This window comes from Ischnura elegans, chromosome 9, assembly GCF_921293095.1.
Source record: "Ischnura elegans chromosome 9, ioIscEleg1.1, whole genome shotgun sequence".
NCBI classification, from domain to species: Eukaryota; Metazoa; Arthropoda; class Insecta; order Odonata; family Coenagrionidae; genus Ischnura; species Ischnura elegans.
Window position 1 is genome coordinate 80,359,563 of NC_060254.1, and position 22,432 is coordinate 80,381,994.

General features: G+C 39.4%; 1 protein-coding gene across 1 annotated transcript in view; it reads left to right on the forward strand.

Annotated features, from left to right (window-relative positions):
- The first annotated feature begins 1,186 nt into the window (after positions 1 to 1,186).
- Positions 1,187 to 22,432, forward strand: part of LOC124164972 — a 135,117-nt gene continuing 113,871 nt past the window's right edge. Inside the window, exons 1-2 of the mRNA XM_046542211.1 lie at positions 1,187 to 1,518; positions 13,156 to 13,352. Coding sequence (XP_046398167.1) covers positions 13,299 to 13,352 — 54 coding nt within the window. The 5' untranslated portion in view covers positions 1,187 to 1,518; positions 13,156 to 13,298. The remainder of the gene's footprint in view (positions 1,519 to 13,155; positions 13,353 to 22,432) is intronic.

Consider the following 22,432-nt stretch of genomic DNA (forward strand, 5'->3'; position numbering starts at 1 on the left):
AAATGATCGTACGATTCTGGCTTGAAGAGGATTATTTAATTTCGCACTTCCTGAGGAAAGTGAACCTCTCAGCGGATGGTCAGTTTCGGATAAGACTGTTAGAACGATACCCACCGGGATAAAGGAGCATCGGAGGCATTTTAGACTTGGGAAGCTCGACAAGTCTGCTGAGGCTGAACGTAGCATCAATAGGGACTACAAGAGAGAATTAGACATTGCCAAATTGATCTGCTGTTCCAGCAACTTCTGGGACAGGCTTGCTAATGAGACCGTTGATATCAGGCTAAATAAAATTACTTTTAATTGAGACGCGGAGTATGAACTGAACATGCATTGAATACCGTTTCAAATAAATAAATTAAAAAAATGATAGAACTCCTCCTTTTTATCCGGATTACCTAGATCTTTCCGGCCGATTAAAAGCAATATTATTGTTGCGATTGTTTATAGTTACATCTCAACGTTCTTTGTTCTAAATTGGGTGCTTTCCATTCATCGACACACGCCAACACAAGTCAACTTGCGTCGCGGTTTTCTAGTTCCAACCTATGTATGTCGCCGACTTTTGTGACACAAGTCAACAAACGATAACGCGCAGGAATTGGAGAGTTATAAACAGTTACCGCGAGTCGACACTAGTCGACGCGTGAGTCGCATGAATGGAAAGCACCCATTGAAGGGGTTGGTTGAAAATAGTGCCTACCATTATTTTTGGACAAACTGGATCGGCAAAAAAATACAGGAGCCATATCAGTTTAGCTAGGATTAAACTTATTGCGTGATTTAATATTTAAATGTATAGAAATAATACTAGTGTTTTGAAATTGGTTGTTAAATAATTACAAAGATTAATGGATTTTTCCAAACTTTAAAATGTGAATATCTAAAAAATCTAGAAAAGATGGTGGACACTCTTTTAACAGGACCTCTTCAATTATTCATTCGCCCTGATGACGATGGACGAGAGGTCGGTTGAAACTTTGGTGACATGGAGCGAATTTCACCGGTAGAAATCCTGAGAGGACTTCACGCAAATAATTCGCCGCGAAAGAATCACTTCATATTGTAAGAGCCGCTTTCGCGAGTGCGCAGACCACCGGGCCAAAGCAATGCGCGGGGTTGAGTGGCGCCAGGTGGCGCCTCGCCCTGGGACTTCTCGGCACTACGATGCTGGGTGTCAGTCGAATTGGCGATCGATGCGGGAGTACGTCTGAAGTGACTGAGGGAAGGAACCTCAATAGTGGACATTGAGCATATTCTCGTCCTGTAGAGCGATATTTCGGGCCGGACTGCCCAGTATTGCGAATATCCTGGCTTATTCGACAGTTAATCTGCAGTTACGCAGCTCAGTTACCCCAGTTTTTCGATGTCGGAGGCTCCCGCGGTTGGCGGATATTGTTTGTGCCGATTGTCGATTGTTAATTTCCTCTCGTCTGCGTTGAGTCTTCTCCAATGGGGTTGGACGTAATTGCATAGAATCAAGCGATATTTTTGCCTCTCGGCGACAGCTGGATTTGAGTGAGTATTATTTTACATGATTGAATACTATCCTCTAAATGCCTGTTGTTTATAGCTTGGAAGAAATATGACGAACATATTTCATAAACCTTGGACGTAGATTTTTTTGTAAATGGTGCGTGAAGTGTATTCAGTTTGAGATGTTCCATTGCCAAAAATGTCCTGTTTGTTATCATTTGATGAGTAAAATGCTTGCTTATCATACGTGTCAAAGATGAGTCTTACAAGTGTTGGTGCTGTTTTCCTTGAGGTCATTCCAAATCAAGGGAATCGTGTTCTTTACTCTGTTGTTTACTACGCCGAGGCTAGAAATTACTCTGGTGGACACAAGATGCATTTGGGTGTCTGTTGCATGCACGGTTCTTGGTTTTCATCTACCCTGGTCACTTCAAGGTTTAAAGTGGTGAGAACAGTATTTCTCGCAAGTTATTCCAGGAATTCTAATGTTTGAGGTGACGGTAGTCCAATGGCAATCGTATCTTGAAATTCTCCTCGCATTCTATTTTTGATATCAAATTATCTCCGTATCAGATGATGGCAAAGATACCTCGGCAATTGTAAATTTCTAAATTAAAAAAATTGCTGTTTAAGTGATAATTTGAAAATATTTCACCTTGAGGACCCGATTGCAGAGACTGGGAATGTCTTTGCCAGTTAAACTTAGAAAATTTTCTGTTTTAAATGACAAATTATAGAAATGTGTTTCATTATTTGAACATTTTTGTATATCTAATGTAAACTGTCTCTTCATTTTTCTTGTAAGTGTAATGCTTCCTTTACCTTTGCCTTTCTCGATTGCTATTGGAAGGATATGCCAGTTTTTTGGAGTAATTAAGTGTAAAGCCATTCGTTCTTTATAGGCTTCAATTTTTATGGCAATGTTGTCTTTCATGAACGACCTGATATATGTGTGTCAGTCCTGATATAATCGTGCTACTACATTTCCATACCATCATTGGCGTGGGGAAAAAAACTACAGTGACGTGTTAGATAACATTTTTTACAATAAATAACGTGACATGCGAGCTGTCTCAGCGATGTTTTGGTTATGGGAATACCTACTACGCGAAACGATGCAATTTCGTGATATCCATTAGTTTTTCATGCGCTTCTAAAGAGTTTTTAATAGATCCTTCGGGATGCATGGGGAAATAACTACTGATGCACTCCAAAATTGCGAACGGTAAAATCGCTGTAGCATTTTTAGCACCACCCACCCACGGCACGTGTCGTTTTTACACAAGTGGGTCATTTGAAGGCAACCCTTGACTATCTGTGCTCTCTCAATGGAAGCGGTGAATATGAGTGTTTCCCAATAAATGACGCGGGGAGGAGGATGAGTAGATGGCAGGAATGCGAGTGGAAAGGGGGCGGGGCTCTCATCCCCACCCCCTCCTCCTACCCTCTCACTGATGACTCTGTCTCGTATAGCATCCCTATGGAGCTCGGCCTCTAGCCTGTTCAGCTTTAGCGATAGGAAATAATACCTGCGACCGGTAGTACTGCGTATCATTCACTTGTTATTATTTAAAGGAGACATTGCAATTAGGGTGAACCAGGTGAAAAAGAGCACAGCACATATGAAAAAGGAGGACCAAGGGGAAAAAGTAGGACACATGAAAAATAACGAAAATTTCATAATAATAATAATTATTATTAAAATTGTTACAAGTAGGCCATTGGCCTGGTGGTAACATGTACATATGATGAAAAAACAATAGAAAACATTGAAAAAACAATAGAAAACACTTGAAAAAACAATAGAAAACAATATAAAAAGCCATTGGTCCCTACTTCTTCAACCGCCTTTTAAAACTATGTAAATTTTTCGGTAAGGACTCAAATAGTTTTGGTGGTAGGTCGTTCCAGTCCCTTATGGTCCTATTCAGGAAGGAGAACTGCTTCGCATTTGTCCTTTGTGATCGGCACTTTATCTTGAACTGGTGATCATTTTTTCCAACAAAGCTGGGTTTTGATATGTCCTTCCCAAATTCTTTCCATGCTTTTTCCCCACTCATTATTCTAAACATGCTACGTAGCCTGCTTCTTTTCCTCCTCTCTCGTAAACTCTCCCACCTTAGAACTCTGAGCATTTCTGAAACACTTTCCGTTTTTATTATGCTTTCCCAACACATACCTAGCAGCTTTTCTCTGCACCTTCTCCAATTTCTTGACCTCTCCTTTAAAATGAGGGTCCCAGACAAGAGATGCGTACTCTAATGTTGGTCGTAGTTAATTAAGAAAAATAAAAATTAGTTAGCACTTACATTGTATATATTTATCTGTGGATCTAATTTTTTTCAAGAAATTTTCGCATTTTTAACAGAACTCTTTTCATAGATTTTTACTGAGGCATGTTTAATGTGTTTCTCTCAGCAGTCCTCTGAAATTAGAGTAAATATCCCCTCTGCATTTTCATCGTGCCTTGCTTTGCTGAAGAAATATTCAGAAATGTTGAGAAGTTCTGAATGGCTATAAACAGATTTACTACACACTAAAATCATGACTTTTAAAAAGGAGGACATTTTCCGATTCTTAAAACATCCGCCCGGCCGCCGGACCAATATCTATAAAGGAGGACACGTCCGGATTGGTCCCTTCGTCTGCTCGCCCTAATTTCAATATTTCTACTGTGTTTTATTTTAACACGATGCGTTTCGCTGTCGCAAACAACAATATCAAGTTTTCAACAAAGAAACTCGTGCTAAAATAAATCCTGTGGAAACATTGTTATTCCTCACTTAACTAATGTTAAGAACTTCCACCAGATCGTTCCGACCAATCGTATCATACAAGATATTCACGTTTTACCTCGGTAGTACCCTGGTGCATTTTATTCACCACTACCGAAGTTACAGCCAGGACAAACACCCAATTCGGCAGCACTGCCAACACATGCTTGATGCTGGATTGGCAGCGGAATGTTTTTGTTACATTTATTTATTTTTATTTTCTCCCCATACCACCGAAAACAGCTCTCTATGGCCTTTTACTTCGGGGCTTTCAACATGTTAACAATTGTAACGTAAAGGACAGCCATACCCTGGGTACCCAGGCGGGACTCAAACCCGCGACCTCTTGTTTGCGGGCGAGGATTTTACCCCGCCGTCACCGAGGCCGGCATATAATAGAATCATTTATTATTCCATGTTATTATACAAAGCATTGAGTATCATTTACAATGAAAAGCTATGGGTGAGCTCCGAGGCATGTTGATGGGGTTGTTTTTAGGATATTTAAGTAATATGAGCACGGTACATTAAATAACAAAATGTCACAAAAAGAAAGAAAACTCAGTAAAAATATGTCTCATGAAAGTGAAAAAATGGGACTATGAGTGAAAACCACCGTTATAGATGTCCGATAATTATATTTTCAAAATAAATTCAAGTATTTAAGTTTCTTTCGTAAAAACTTGCTAAAGTATTGTAAGTTAATGGAATATATGTTTTTGGAGGTAATTTTGAATTTTAGCAGGTTTTGGAAGTTGTTTTATGAAGGCGAATGTCATAAAAATTTCTAGTGAAAATCTAGTTCATAATAATTTTCCACATGTTCCTTTGGTTTGGTAAGGTACGAGCATAAATTTTGGTCTTTGGCTATTTTAAATGGCATAGCTATGATTTAAAGTAAGATCAGTCAGAAAAACCGAATTTAAAATTTGCTATCTGTCTGTAAAAAAACGCTCATATTATGTAGCGGTGTGAAATTTACTTTGTTGAATCACATTTGCTAGTGGCCATATTCGTTTTTCTTTATACAAATGCGGTTTCAGCAGGAACCTTGTATAGAAAATTGACGTAGGAAACAAAGTTAGTTAAGTGCGCTAATTCTAAGCTGATGAATGAACTGTTTAGCATAATTATTTTTCGAAATCGAATCAGCATGGTAGAATAAAAGGCGAAGTCCTAATGGAATATCCTTATGATAGCGGATATCATTGTTTTTTTAGTGGAACACTATCATACCGACCGATGGAGACGAGTGTTAAATATTGGCTTGTGAATATTTCGAATACGACGATGAATTATTTATATTTACAAGCTTTGCATTTGCGATAGTTCGTTTATTCTCCAGTTACCCCGCCGCCACCGAGTCCGGCATATAATAGAATCATTTATTATTTCATGTTATAATACAAAGCGTTGAGTATCATTTACAATGCAAAGCTATGGGTGAACTCCGAGGCTTGATGATGGAGTTGTTTTTAGGATATTTAAGTAATATGAGCACGGTACATTAAATAACAAAATGCCACTGTTGGAAAAAGAAAATGGCTTACAAAAATAAAATGCTTGGTGGTGAAGCTCCTTGGATAATTCAGGAACTGATAATCTTGAAAATACATTTTAACAAGACACATTTGTTCCGCCAAACTTAACCTAAATATTTTGTGCTTTTATGTTCTTCATGACACATTGCTATTTAATCATCTTACGTTGATGATGACTTCTATCGCCGCAAAAAAGGTAGACCGCTGAACTTTAAGCATTTGTATGCAATAGGGTGGTTTCCTATTATTTTTTTATTGTCTAAATAGAAAGATTATTACTCCTGAAGTACGTATTTCACGCTTATAGATTATTAAATGACGATATCTATTTTTCGCGATTCAATGAAAAGTGAAAATTTTCAAGCGCGCGAAAACGCGACGGCTAAGTATGAATGCCGGGGAAAACTCCGTGTGACGTCGTTCTGGTTCCCGCTGCCGCAAGTGAGGTGACCTCGGGGCGAGGCTCTGAGCGCTGATACGACGCAGGATGCTAGCAGGTAGCAGAGTACCATGCTAGCTGGTAGCGCTTGGCTTAAATAAGGCTTATGAATACCTTATCAAACGAAGAAAACTTTTCGACCTGAGCTAGTTTTAAGAGGTGATTATTAAGACATGCTTCCCTGAGCTCTGTGCCTCATGCATGCATTGGTAATCTATGACGATGTGAAACTCCTATCCACTCGTACAGAAACTAGGTCCCTGTGACGTCACGTGGAGTGGCATCGCATGGGCGCCAATCTGGCCCTTTTCAAATGAGGATAAAAATGGACCATAGCCATTCGTCTAAACCTCTATTTCTAAAGCGAAATAATTTGTGTATTATGAATACACTAATGGTGGGTAAGGAATCGCAATCAATGCCTTTCGTTTTCTTTGATGAAAGAAACTACCCTATTCTGCCGAAGCTCCATAGGGTCGTGTCATATATTGTTTTACCCATTGTTTATTTGGCTACAACAATGAATCATGAAACATTGTTTAAACGTAAAAGTGTAGCTTCTACGGTCAAAATAGTTAAGAAAAACACGCTAAAAACTATGAAAAAGGCAAAAAGGTCGTCTCTCTTATCTCGTCACGGGCAAAATATTTAATTGGTCTATTACAGTATATTTTTTGTAGAGAGAGAGCAACATATTCGCATTACAAATAGCTTTTTAAATTAACTTTTACCCATTATTTGATTTTTTAAATGGCCGAAAGGTAGATTTAAATTTCCGAGGCGTAGAAAAGTAGAAGAATATCGAAGTTACGTATGCTATATGAAAAAAAAATATTCCCAAACTTTTCACCCAAGGAAATGTTTATAATGTCCCTCTTACTTAAAATAAACCAAAAAAACGAAAATCACCCCGCGGTAATGCACACCACTAAAATATAAAAATCTATTAGGGTAAAACATCCTTAAAGTGACAAAAAACAATGAGTTCGATCGGTTGGGCTATCTCAGCCTCAGGTTGTGCCAATTCGCGGTAAGTAAGTTTTCTAGGCCATTTTGAACTGCCTTTTTACTATTAATTTTTTAATGGGCAAATTGGGGGATAAAAAGATTATTTGGAAGGTTACCAAAATATTCTAGCTACGTTTATTATTACTATCTTTATTTTATTTCGGCCACGGCATCATTTCAAGGATTATGCTTTAATTTTAGAATTCGTGCGGCATTGAATCATTTTATTTTCAGTGTTATTAAAATATACCAAAGGGAAACTGTCAAATTCATTTATCTTATTCTTAATAAGGAACAGTTCTCTCAAAACCATCCGAACCACATTTTTTTATTAATTTTTATCACATAAATTGGACCGCAATGACCTTTCATGAGCGGGTGTTACCTGGGTTTACCGTGCCACCGGATGTTCACCTAGATAACTTTTCTATCTTTCACAAACTCGATTCACACCGATGTTCCAGCCTCGTAATAATTAACCTACACTGCGGTGCTATGAGGTTTCGCATTCTTAATCAAATGACCTACTTTCAATAACCACTGATACGAGCACGAAGGCTGAATTTAGGGGGAGAAATTTGCGATGAGATATTTAGACAATTGTTAGAAAATAACAGATAACTGAGGTGGTGTCACTCGTAATATTGGACTCTTCGAAAGAAAGCTTTGCTATGTACCATTTCAATTGCCCTTTTTCGTCGCTTCAAGTTGACGATGGGGCACATTTATTTTTTTTTAAATTCACTTTGAGGAAAGGATGGATCTATGCAGGCATAACGATGCATTGTTTATTTTAGTGTGGATAGTAAAAAAGTAGAATTATTATGAACTTTTTAAAAAACTACTGTCGACTTCTAATGTTGTTTTTCGTTAATCATCATTGTAATTTTCATGACCCGCAAAAATGAATGGCATAGCTAGTGGCAAGAAGTAAAAATTGGTCATTTATCTTCATATGGAAACAGTATCCACTACTGCGTATAACGTTGCAGTATGGAATATGGGAAAGAATGATTCCACATTTCTTAAACTAACGAGTCTGCGGAGTTAGTGAGAAAATCTAATTATGGATTCGTATATTCTATACTGTATATTTGTGAGTTAATATACAGTATAGTAGTATTCAGTGCATGCTATTGTACAATGTTTTTATGCATAGAGGACCAATATTGGTAATACTCTTCGAGCGTGTAAGCCACTTTCATCATTATCATAACTCAACAATCCTGAGATAAGTTTGACGCAGCTCTCCATTCCTCTCTCCTATCCGCTAGCCTTTTCACATCGACGTATTTCTTCTCTTTTTCACATCCTTGATAACCTGCCCTATGCAACTCATTCGGGGCCACCCCTTGCCCCTTTTACCGTCCTCCTGTCCTTCTGCGATTGTTTTCATCGGTCCATCATGTTTGAGAATGTGGCCAACTAAGTTGTCCCGTCTTTTCCTAAAGACTTGCTAAAAGACTTCTCTATTCTCCCGTTGTACTTACCATTTCCTCATTACTTACTCGGCCGATCCCTTTTATCTTCACCATTCTTCAGCGTTGCGCCCCCCCCCCCCCCTAAGCTATGGGCCCTCGGCGATCGCCTACCAGCCGACCTGGCCAGACCGCCCCTGATTATACCGACCTTATTTCATATTCATTGTCAAAATAATATAAATACGCACATGGCGTATGAAAAAAAAATGACTACGGTACTGCGCATTTCAAAGTTTCACGCCAATTTTCGCGCTGCTATCTCCAGGTCCTGCATTTTTTTTCTGTGAATTTGTAAGTTAGTTTCCTTAAAATTATTTTCGGTATGGCATGCATAATCTCGCGTACATCAACATATTTCTTATTTACAGACTGGTGTCGTCATAAGAACTTGTATGAAATTTCAAAATTACTGTTAGCGTATGCCAATGAAAAAATGTTTTCCCATTTTAGGCGATATCCTCCAAGATTAATAAGCAAAATTTAGGTGCCGAATAGTAAGTTTAATGCCGGATGATGAGGGTGTTTTAGTCCTTATTTTCCGTTGGAGACTTTTTCCAGCTATTTGAACCGATCGTAGAGCCATTTACGTTACCAGTGTGATTTGGACTGAATTACGGTAGTTATTTGCTAACTACCAAGAGAATATTTTTCGGTGACTTGCCTAACTTTTATTATTATTAAGATTCTTATGCTTTTACCAATATTTTATCAGTTTTTCAACATAAAATGAATATTATTGCGTAAATCAACGTATTTCTTATGCAAACAGAGGTATCGTAATAAAACCTGTATGAAATACGGTATTTCAAAAGAATGTTCCAGAAAATATAGCATTGAAAGCGTATTTTTGTGCTCGTCAGTCAATGAAGTAGGTAGATTGGACGAGCATTTCGGGATAGTATTATGAAAATAACGTACACGTTTCTAAGGCTAACCTCTAATAAGGACCACACTACCTCAGTGGAAAGTGTACTGCTCAACAAGGAATGAATGCGATTCATCCTCTTTTTTATGAGAAATCTGTGTTACTTTGTATTTATAATTTAAAGGTACGGCATAACGTAAATGCATATTTTGAGTTATTTTCGGTGACAATAAGGCTGCCTAGGTGGTAGAGGGTGAATCCTAGCCTGCAAAACTGAAGGTCGTGGGTTCGTGTCCCGCCTGGGTAGGTTGCCCCTATGTAAGTCATGGGTGTTTGTGAACGTCCTACGTTGTTCTTACTTACATAACCCCGCGATAAAAGCCTTATATACGATGTTTTCGGGGCGATTAAGATAAATAGTAAAAAAACTGCGAAAAATCACCAAATATCCCGGACAACTTCAGTGTTATACCGTTAGTATTTTCAATAGTTTTTACATTTCATGAAAATGCAATTCAGTTATTAGCCCACACTTGGGACAGATTTTATGTTATAAAATAAATAAAAATAATGTAGGGAATAACCACAAACTGTGAATGTTAACCAAAATTCAGAAGAACCCATGAAATTTGAAAACAAGAAATCGTTAACCCACCATTATTTTTTATTTATTTATTTTTTCTGCTGTCCCAAGTAAGGGATACCTCCCCCTAACCTGATACACCTTTGTTTTCTAATGCCTCTACTATATTAAATCTAAAATACTCTAACTTAGACAGTGCCATAGATTTTTATTAATGTTTCACATTAACAAAACTTTCCTGCAAAAAACAAATGAATTTAAGAAAAAATCTAATAAATAAACCCTAATCTTTGAAGATATTGTGATTATGCAACAATAGATACCATTCTGAGCACTCATACTGTCTACATCACGGTAGAGCCGTAAAAGTAAAAAGTCCCCTTTTTTCTCAAGTTATAACCCTGTACCAATTATGGAATACTGACTGTGTTATTAGTTTCTCCCATCAATCTCCTTAATTAGCTTGGCGATATAGCGCGTAGCTGAAGACCTATTCCTTGCGCTTTTAAAATGCTGAATTTGATGCTTTCTCCGAGTAATCTGGTTGTATCATAAGGAGCAGGGGCGCAGCTAGGAATTAAGGCTAGGGGGGGTTTCAGGTGCAACTAATACTGGGGTGTCGTGGGGTATGGCATACCTGCCAGGGTAAGCGGGAGGTGCGAGGGCCCTCCGCCGGAAAAAAATTAAGATAGATGGTTAAAAATGGTGAGTTTTACAGCTTTCTGAGGGATATTTTATTAATCATTACTCTATTCTATAAGTAATATTAATCTAAATAAATAAAATAGATTAAACTTAAAAAATTGTTTGAGATCTGGGGGGGGGTTTTATCCCCCAAAACCCCCCCTCGCTGCGCCACTGATAAGGAGAACGTACTTCTGTACCTCATGATACTTTCTTAATGAGGCCAAGGCTTCGGAACCCATCCAGTTGGCTACGAAATGCTGATTAATATCAAGTTCCTTATATCCGGCGACTGAGAGAGGTTTGTGAGGACGTGTTCACACGGCTTGTAAGGACGAAAGGCAGAACGCTTGCTTACGGCTGCTGTAATTGATGCAAGAGTGGCCTGAATGAGGCGTTCGCTGCATCACCTGTTGCGACTGAGTCGTGAGGCTTTCCTGCCGGAAAATGTCAAATTAGCGTATTCTGGGATTACGTCCGTGCTTGTTGATGTGTGACTTCATCGGCTCTCTGCGTGCTCTTTAGCTCGAGAGAAATGAGGTTGGACTATTCTGCATGGCGCGCGCGTTTCCAGTTTCGCTCTAGAATTAAAAAAATAAACGAATTCATCCATCGTCGCTGAGTTCGTGCGAGCTATATGTTATTCACGCCATTCCGCATTCAAAATTAAAAGTTTTGGAATTTTTTCATTTCGTGTGTCTGCTTTCAATTCAATGCCAGAGGAAATGCAGGTGCCTCGTAGTGTTATATTTTGTACAATCTGTACAATTTGGAATTATCCTCGCTGTCGACCGTATTAACATAAATGTGAAGAATTTTTTGTACTGTGGTGGTTATCTTTTGTTTAACCCTTGAACGGAGTAAAGCATGGACTCGGTAGTTTCAGATTTTAGTGTTTTAGACAGACGACCTAATCAGTCGACGCAATGCTGTGTTGCGGTTTTAAATATTTCCATGAATCGTGTCTATTACAATGACAGTAATTTTCATCTTTAGAAAATTTTATTTCTTACCTTGTATTTGTCAACAAATTGTCAACAATTGTCGGTAAACAATTCTAGTTTTCGGCAGTGTGAATGAAAGGCTCGACTTTGGCATACGCTCCTGCACTGTCACTGTGTCCGTCCGTTCCCCTTGTATCATGATTTTTTTTAGAAATAATAATTGCCTTTATTTGCATATACAAACTTGGTCCTTCTAAGCCATATGGTATGTCAGAAGGTTCCAGTTATTCAATACAACATGTGGCACATTGAGAACGCTATGAAAATTTTTATGATGAACACTATCCTTTAGTTGTACGGGCAGTTTATCTCCACTCTTATTCCCGATTACATCTTTAGGATTACTCCAACACCTGCGATCTTATGATCATCACCTGAATGTGTAGCTCTATATCCCACACACAAGAAGTCGTCTGCTCCCGTCCACTTGATCTTGATCACTACTATGATGTCCAAATCTAGCCTGCTTATCTACTACTTCCAGTTTGCTGCACACAGGGGCGTAGCCGGGACGATGTGTTGAGAGGGGGGGAGGGGCAAGACCCGGGAGGTCAGGGAGGTGGAACCCTCTTCTGGGGAAAATGTGAACATTTTAATCCCTACAAATCACTTTTTATACTATTTCCTCACTTAAAACTACTCAAATAATGGGTCGTCGGGAAGCTGTTTTGCTAAAACATATTGGTGGAGTAAAATAAATTAGATTCAGAGGTTAATATTTTTCTGTTAAAGTTAATTGGTTTGGGGGGGCATGTGCCCCCCTTGACTACGCCACTGGCCGCATTCCTCCGATGATCTCACGTTCCATGACCCAATCCTGCATCTCTCTCCTTTGACTTGTGTATTCTCCCCTGTAGAGATCGATTTGGGGATTTTACCTCCTGAAAATTTTATCGTGAATTTTGCCATCTCGTGTTGGATGCAGGACTGCATCTTCTTGGGAAGGTAATGTGGTGGTCCTCCCGTTACCTTCCACACCGCACAATCCTTACCACGCTTCTCTTACCATCTTTTTTTTTAGCGTACACGTTAAAAAGCAACGGCGATAGAGGACAGCCTTGCCTCACTCCTCGGCCAATGATTGCCCACCCAGATTCTCTGTCCGCTACACTCATTTGCGCATTCTGGACCATATAAAAGTTACCGATTTCTTGAGCTCATTTTCTTGAGAATATCCATTGACTTTACCCACTTCACTCTATCGAATAGTTTTTAAAAATCCACGATACAGGCATACACGTCATGATGTTCTTGACATTTATCTAATTATGATGAATTAAAATGGGTTTTTCTTTTGCAGGGCGTTCATCAGCTTTTCTCCCCCCTCCCTCTGCTTGAGCCAGGGGTCATGGCCGACCCCCCAGTGAGCGAAGGGTCGAAGGCGGGAGGGCGCTGAGGTGGAGGGCGGACAGTCACTGAGAGGTGTCAACACAAGCGACAAGGATGGAGCCATCGGTGGACGCAGAGATGCACCAAAGGCCTCTCGTCTTCTCCAAGGTGAGTCTTCTCCTGGCGAGCAGGGGCTTCATAGTAGGACTAGCTGACCCGGCGAACTTCGTACCGCCTAACAATCAATGAACTTAGTTTAGTTACACCATTTATAAATCAATAGCGGCTGTATCGTTTTTAATCATGTTTAATTTACTATAGTAAAATAAGGATACAGATTCAATAAAACTACATGAATGAGTATCAAAATTGTTTGTCAGAATGACATTTTCTTTATTGAATCTACATAGGGTGGATCGGAGCACGTTTACGCGGATTTTTTTCAATGAATTTTCTTACGTTTTAGCTTAAGAAATTTTGGGCATTGTGGTTTTATAAATCAGTTAATGAAATAAAAATGATACAGATTCAGTTGTTGGCTATTTGTGTTATTAACCGTAAAAAAAATGTTTATAGGTCAAAGTCCGTTGCGTAAACTTGGCCCGTTTACGGGGCAGGTTAACACAACGCCTGACCGACGCTTGACTGATGCTCAAAATCGTGTAAGAAAAGCCCCTATGTAGCAGGATTCGTATTAAATGACTTAAGATTTTGTGATCTAGTCGTTTCCCAGTGAATGATGTCCAGTAATTGAACTCGGGTTGTCCATTGGGTGAAAGTTTTACATTGGTGCCGACGTTTCGAAAACCGACTCGGTTGCTATTTATTTTGCTCGGTTGTGTACGAGGGTTGCTATTTATACTTTTAGCCTAGTAATAAAAATACACTAATTTATTTTTGGTAATGGACTTATTGTTTTTCTAAGTATTCAATCCATGATAAACATTACACTCTTGCATGCGCTCGAACCAATTTTTGTAACAATTTTTCCACTCCGATTGAGTTGCCTCCAAAGCGTGGTTTTTGAATGCATCAACGGCTTCTTCAGGCGCCGAAAAACGTTGGCCACGAAATCTTTTCTTGATAAACGGGAATGAAAAGAAGTCATATGGTGTTAAATCAGGGCTGTATGGAGTATGACCTATCAATTCAATTTTTTCACTTCCACGTGGCCTTATACGACTATATTCATCAGGGTACCATGCCTCATTATGTGGTCAACTAAGTTGTCCCGTCTTCTCCTTAAAATTTTTGGAAGACTTTTCTTTTCTCCCACCCTTCGTAGCACTTTCTCATTACTCACTCCATCGATCCATTCTATCTTCATCATTATTCGGTTGCACCACATTTCGAATGCTTCCTCTCTTGACTCTGCACCTGCCTAAGTCCAAGCCTCGTTCCTACAGAGAAACATTCTCCATATGTAGCGTCTTATTAATAGGGTGGTTTCCTAATATTTTTTTATTGCCTAATTCGAAAGATTATTACCTCTGTAGTACGTATTTCACGCTTTTAGATTTTTTAATGACGATATCTATTTTTGACGATATCTATAATGACGATATTTATTTAAACGAAAAGTGAAAAATTTCAAGCGCGCGAAAACGCGACGGCTAAGTAGGATTGATGGGAGAAGTTCGTGTGACGTATTTCTGGTTCCAGCTTTCGGCGTGTGAGGTGACCTTGGGGCGAGGCTTTGAGCGCTGATACGACGCAGGATGCTAGCAGGTAGCAGAGTACCATGCTAGCTGGTAGCGCTTGGCTTAAATAAGGATTACTAATACCTTATCAAACGGTAAAAACCTTCCGACCTTAGCCATTTTTAATAGGTGATTATTAAGAGATGTTTCCCTGAGCTCTGTGCCTCATGCATGCATTGGTAATCTCAGACGATATAAACCTCATATCTACTCGTATAGAAACTAGGTCCCTGTGACGTCACGTGGAGTGGAATCGCATGGGCGCCAATCTAGCCTTTTTCAAATGAGGATAAAATTGACAATTGCCATTCGTCTAAACCGGTATTTCTAAAACCAAATAATTTGTATATTATGAATACACTAATGGTGGGCAACGAATAGTATTCAATGACTTTCGTTTTCTTTGATGAAGGAAACTACCCTATTGTTTTCTCACTTCTATTATTGTTAGTTCAACAGATTCAGGCGTTATATGGTGAAAGTTCGATATATTTCAATAAAACCGGTCTATACTTGTATTTTCAGACGGTGGTTAAATTATACCAGCGGGTGTATCTGTACGCTTTTCAATTAATTTATCTGAATCCAAAACTGAGCCGTGTGACACATTTGCTCTGCATTTCAATTAGTGCTTCTCTTTTATCTTACCTTTCGGGTAGACAGCTAAAGAGACGGTAATAACACCTTTTTTATACAACGTAGTCTGTCACAAGATGAGTGCCATAAAAAAGGTGGAAAACATAGGGTCTATATTCATTTTTGTATACATTACTTTCATGGTTCTTATCTGAAAGTAAAGTAAACGTCATTTGTTACTGCATATTGATAATTTTTGATCCTTCAATGGATGCCACTGTCGCCAATGAACATTAAAAATGTAATCACTCCTTCGGGTGAAAAGGACCAGAACGGGGAGGCATTTAGTTTAAGGCCACAGATTAGAGGTGGATTGCTCCACCGTCTACATATACTCCGTCGAGTTAACTTACTTAAAATTACTAATATCGTAAATACTACTTCGGAAGACGCCTCGAGTTCTCCACAATAGGTTCGAAGTTATCATAACTCCCAGATACTTCACTTCACCTTGGCATTTCCTCTGGACCCAGATATTTATTGATTTGTATCGGTTGTAGCTCTCAAGTTATCCTATTGCGTTGAATAGTGATCTATTTTTATTGTTTTCTTAGTGAATGGAATGTCGTAATCACACGCAAGGCCGTCAGTAGTGTATGATCTTTCTAAGTGGGGGTCTAACGTGTAAGCTTTGTCTGTATTTTCGGTAACCAATTTTTATAATTTATTCTTTTACCATCAAAACCAGCACTATTGGCCTTTTACGTCGGAGTTTTCAACTTGACAAGTATACGCACGAAAATATCCATGACATGTGTAGAGACAACCTACCTAGGCGGGACTCGAACCTGCGACATCTTATGTGGCAGGCAAGGACTTTACCCCGCCGCCAACGAGACCGGGTAAGATTACCGCCTTTATCAAATTACGAATCTACGGTAGAAGATGTCCTCTGAAGCTCTCTCGAATATTACGACAAAGATTTCGTTTATATACTCTTCGAGTATATAAACTCTGAACTTTTATTTCAAATGTTTGAGCATGTGTGAAGAATGTGATTGAATTTTAATCGGACTTAAGATAGGCGCCGCCGCGGCGCCGATACTGAGAACTTGTCCAGGCTTAGTCTGGAGAAAAAAAATCGGGAATTTCTCAGAACATATAATAATTCCTAGGATCCATACTCGATATTTAATCGTAGTTTTTCACTAATTAATTCTAGGAACTCAATTTATAATTTTTGGCGTCCAACTCACGCTGTAGAGACCATCAGCGTGGACGCAGGAGCACACCGCAGAAGTACTCCCCTACGCCCCAGTGGGCTGAAATCGAAAAAAATGGCCAAAACCACAACATCGTTTTTCTCTTGAGCTAGGAAGTTGAAAATTTAAATGAATTGTAAAAATAAATATTTATATGTGGCCGCATTTATTTTTTCCTGTGCCCGCACGTTAAAAAAAACCACGTAAGGTCAAAGTTTAACAAAGTTCGCGCAAAACGAACACCCCCGATTTTTTCAGAAAATTAACAACTTCGTCCTGTTGCTGCAGTAGGTATAATGAATTGCGGTAAGGAATAAAATATCACACCCTTTAAACACTTTCAGTGCGGGTGTAAATTTTGAGTTCATATTCAATGGCGGCTTTATTATTTCGCAAATTTCACGTTTAAAAGACTGATTACCGTACAATTATGTCATATATTCAAATTTCTGCGAAAAAAACAATTTTCTTAAAAAAAATTCTCGACGTTTTAAGCAGTCATTCGGTATATCTTATATTATGCTATGTATAGGTAGTATTTATGTATTAGCCCAGAGCGACTGCTTCCTTAGCAACGCTGGGGGTTCAATTGATGACGACGCGACGGGCCGAAAAGAGAACCCTTCCCAGCGGTGACTTAGTGGGGAAATTGAAAGAACCGTCATATAAGCTCACGGTATAAGCAGTCATTCGCTATGGGCTGGGAGGCAGTAAGATTGCTTAAGAAGTCATCTGCAAGCAATGAGTCAATTTACGCGGTGTTTCATGAGGAATCTGCTTATACTTCAGGAAATAGTTGGGGAAACAATTTTAAGCATTTTTTTCATCCGTAAACATGGGGTCGCAGCTGCTTACTTACTGAGCTATGGCAAAGCAAATATTTTTTGGATGAACTTCGCAGTTACCAAGAAAACAGTTTTTCTTGGGCGGTCAGCCTTTTCGAAATGTTATTCAATATTCTGAATTTTTAAGCTTTGAGCGAGCATGAACTATACGATTGCGTAATATTTTTGAGATTTTTTGTTTCAGACAATTAAATTCGCAAATTTTCATTCAGCCTTAATTATTAAATGCCCTTAAAAATCCAGATTATTTAATAGAATGTCAAAAAGGCTGGATACACTAGAAAACCCATTTTGTTGATAACTTCAAAGTGCATCCAAAAATATTTACGTTGCCATAGTTCAGCAACTAAGGAGTTGCGACCCCATGTTTATAGGACAAAAAAATGCTTAAAATTGTAACCACTGCATCCTCCCGAAGTATTGCAGGTTTCTTCTCGAACACACTGCATGGTTCTCACTCTTTAATTTGGTGATTTTTCAAGGACTTTAATTTATTATTTATCGTAGATACCTGCATAAAAAAATGGCGCAGCCTTTTGTCAGTATTTTTTTGATATACGTAGAGAATAATAGATGTTACTTAGGCTAGCGTTGCATGATTACAGCATATCACTCGTTCAAGGAGTTCACGTTGTGAACTCGATTTTTGACTCACTGGTTATATTAGAGGGGTATAATGCTGTGATTAGTCGAGTTCATAAATGCGTGAGCAGTATCCTTAATTCTGTAGCGAGAAAATTTCCTCATTCTCGTGTCTTACGATGACACTAGGGCCTGGAAGGGGTGGGAAATGTTAGATTGTAGCGTAGAAGATAAGAAATATCACGTGAATTCTGCCGAAATGTTTGTCTCGTGAACTTTCAGCCTTTAAAGCGGGTTAGTGCAGAGAGTTTTGCGACAATTTTACGCGTATTATGGGAGTCAATGGTGTACCTGATAGAAGGATAATTTTTGAAAGGAGATTTTCTCTCTCTTGTTGGGGTTAGGCCCATCATTTAAAATAGGAAGTATCTGAAATATACGGGTCGAAAGGCCCTGAAAGATTTAGTGGAATAATGTTGTTGTGATTTGAATCTATTTCTTATATCTTAAAGTTGCGATTCATCGTGCCCATATTGTCCACTTTTTTCGTTTAAAAGCGTTCGCACGTCTTATGGCTTACCCGATGGCGAAGATTGATGATTTGAATTGTAATGGCTCAGATATGGAAAAGAAACTGATGTCGGGTGATGAGTCGCAAATGCATTTTCACAGAGCAGTGGATGCCCAGTGACTCAATCCTCCTTATTTTTTCAACTGCGCCCAAGAGTCTAGCCTCATTCCCTTGACTTACCCGATGGAGCGAAAAAGTAAAATGGTCCATACGAGGCCAAGATTGATGGCGGACGGGATTAGGGTGTTCAGTAAGGATTACTCCTGGGATATAAACCACTGAAGGTTAATTGATAGAAGGCTAGAGAAGTGATGAGGGTAGGATCTTTTGGGAGGCCCTGCGAGAATGTAGATTGCTCTTGGAAAAATAGGTCATTTTGATGGAATTTTTTCCCTAAAGGGAAAAATCGCTGGCAGGGTCTTGTTCTCATTTGTAGCGTTTGTTTTTAACTGTGGTTTTTGAGGGCTGTTCGAAGTTATTAGGAAACGATTCCATTGATTTTCCATAACTTAGTGCGGATAATTATACAGAAGTGATTGATCATGATTTTATCTTAGCATTTATTGGTATGATATTTGGAGGAGGCGACCGACAGCTGAGGTCATTTGCACCATGAGGAAAGGGTAGGGAGGGAAGGGTGGAGAGAAACCCTGCCTCAGCATTAGCCTGATCTTAGTGAAAGGCGCCAAGGGGACCATGGTTTAACGTCCCATCCGACGGACGGAGTGTTTCGCTTGAAATGTCCTCCACGCTACTCTCAAGAAGGGCTCGGGCACTCTTTGAAAATAGGGTGGTTTCCTATTATTTTTTTATTGACTAAATCGAAAGATTATGACTCCTGGAGTATGTAGTTCACGCTTTTAGACTTTTAAATGACGATATCTATTTTTAGCGATTAAATGAAAAGTGAAAATTTTCAAGCGCGCGAAAACGCGACGGCTAAGTATGAATGCTGGGAAAAGCCCGTATGACGTCATTCTAGTTCCAGCTGTCGCCGTGTGAGGTGGCCTTGGGGTGAGGCTTTGAGCGCTGATACGATGCAGGTTGCTAGCGGGTACTAAAGAACCCTGCTAGCAGGTAGCGCTTGGCTTAAGTAAGGATTATTAATGCCTTATCAAACGAAGGAAACTTCCGACCTTAGGTAGTTTTAATGGGTGATTATTAGGACATGTTTCCCTGAGCTCTGTGCCTCATGCATGCATTGGCAATCTCAGACAATGTAAAACTCCTATCTACTCGTATAGAAACTAGGTCCCTGTGACGTCACGTGGAGTGGCAATGCGTGGGCGCCAATCCGGCCTTTTTCAAATGAGGCTAAAAGTGACCATTGCCATTCGTCTAAACTGGGATTTCTAATAACCAAATAATTTGTATATTATGAATACACTAATGGTGGGTAACGAATCGCAATCAATGTCTTTCGTTTTATTTGATGAAGAAAACTACCCTATTCTCTGCTACTGTCGGGATTTGAACCCAAGCCCACGGGGTGGGAAGTCAATACTCAAGCCACTACACCCACCCGATCCCCCCTTAGCATTTATTTCTCTAACGCATTTAAAATATACGGGTGTATAAAAATTGTGTCACGAAATTTTAATGCTGGATAGCTGATGCCACTGGGAACCAAATTTACCAATGCCGTTTAGGTTGAAAACGCATAATTTTGAAACTAAAGAAAATTTGAGTCAAGTGCTCCGATTGGCCGCGAGTTTGCCCTGTTGCCGGATTATCTGGACAACCCACGACTTCGAATGCTTTGCCTGCCAGAGATCGCGATGTATCCGAGACATCCGGAAAGGCATTCAAAGTCTTCCTGAGTTTTCCAGAGCATCCGGCAACACGGCGAACCCGCGGCCAATCGGAGCGCTTGGCGATTATCTCTGTCCCTAATTTATTTTTCTTTTATATTTGATTCATAATAGTAGTCAAAGTTGTAGAAATGATCTCTAATTCAGTATCTATTTTTGTTAGTTTTTTATTTGTCAATTAATTTTTTCAAAACGATATCGTTTTTACCTCCTAAGGTAATGTGTTACTTTATCATTGAATAATTTATAGAAATTAGTAACATTGTCTATGGACATCATAGTATGTACAGAGTGGAGAAAAATTGTGTAGCAAAATGTTAACCTATCATGGCTGATGCCAGTAGGAACCCAAATTACCAATGATTTTTTGTTAATAAAAGCACCATTTCTGAACTAAAGAAACTTTGAGCAAAGCACCTCTATTGGTCACGAGTTTGCCCTGCTGTCGAATGGCTTGGATAAATCGCGATCTGCAGCAGGCAAAACAAGCAAAGTCATGAGTTATCCAGAGCATCCGGCAACTGGGCGAACTCGCGGTCAATCAGAGCGCTTGGCTCAAAGTTTCTGTAATTTAAAAATGGCGGTCAATCGGAGCGCTTGGCTCAAAGTTTCTGTAATTTAAAAATGGTGCGTTTTCGCACTTTACTACTAAATACTTTACTACTAATTGGTTTGGGGGGCACTTGTCCCCCGAGCCCCCTCCTTGCAGGGGTGCCAACTTACAATAAATATGGGCCAAAAAATGGGGGCCCAAACCGGGGATCTAGCCTTGGGATATTTTATAAGTAGTGAGTTTTAGGTTTTTTAGGCATTTTAGAAGAGTCATATGATCAAAATTAGAACCATGATAACACGAACCTCGATATCTGGACACTCCGAGGAAAATCGACAAGCCTGACATATTTTTTCCTCACACCCATAACGAATTTTTGAGGGGGCTCCGGCCCCCTCAGGCCCCATGGTGTCGGCGCCACTGCCCCCTTGGCTGCGCCACTGCTGGTATCAAAACTTCGTACCACCATCTGCTCAGTTTAGTGACGATTCTTAAGAAATGACTGTTAAGCGCTAAAATTTTGCCTTGTCTTCGAAACTGCCGAAAGACTTTATAAAGTTAAGCCTCGCGATTTCCGCTTTTGATCCGAATTCTTCGAGTGCTCTTGAACTAACGTGCGCTTCCCATGCTTTTCGAGTGCTTTTGTCGAGAGTACTTGAGGCAGCACAACCCCCTCTGTCTACTGAATGGTGAGTTAAATCCCGCGGTGCCATTGAAGTCTTTTGTCGAGTGCAGATCAAAGCCGGCGGCGGAACATGTGTCCTCCCGCATGTGGCTCGCCTTCTTCAGCCCATGCCTTTTCATTTCAATCCCAAGTTCCACATTCGTGTACCACCGACCTGGATTCCGACGATTTGAAGATCGCATGCCGCGTATGTGCACGCGACTATTTTCTGTTCTAAGTTTTATATTCACGAATATTAAAAAGGAGGATCCTCAAGTCGGACTTATCGTATTGTAGCGATAGAATCAACTATCTTATCACTACTTACAGTTTTGTTTACTTCCTTTATTCTTCCTCTTTGTCTTTTTCAGTACAAAAAATTATATGAACTTCCGTGCTCTATATATTTCGTCCCCAAAACATAAACAATCCATTATTGGTTATTTTCCATGATACCATTCACCATATACACACGTCAGACTCTAACTGTTTTGTCACTCACCGCGCATTAGAATGAGTTTACAAAAGTCGCCACTCGTGTCGCTGGCGGAAAAAGTGATCCGAGTTTCACTGGGAAATAAGGTACAATTACAAGTGTACATAATGATTTGATCTATCAAATTCATAACTTTTCAATGCTATTCTTCGCTATAAAAAAAATCATGATGAATGAAAATTATACTT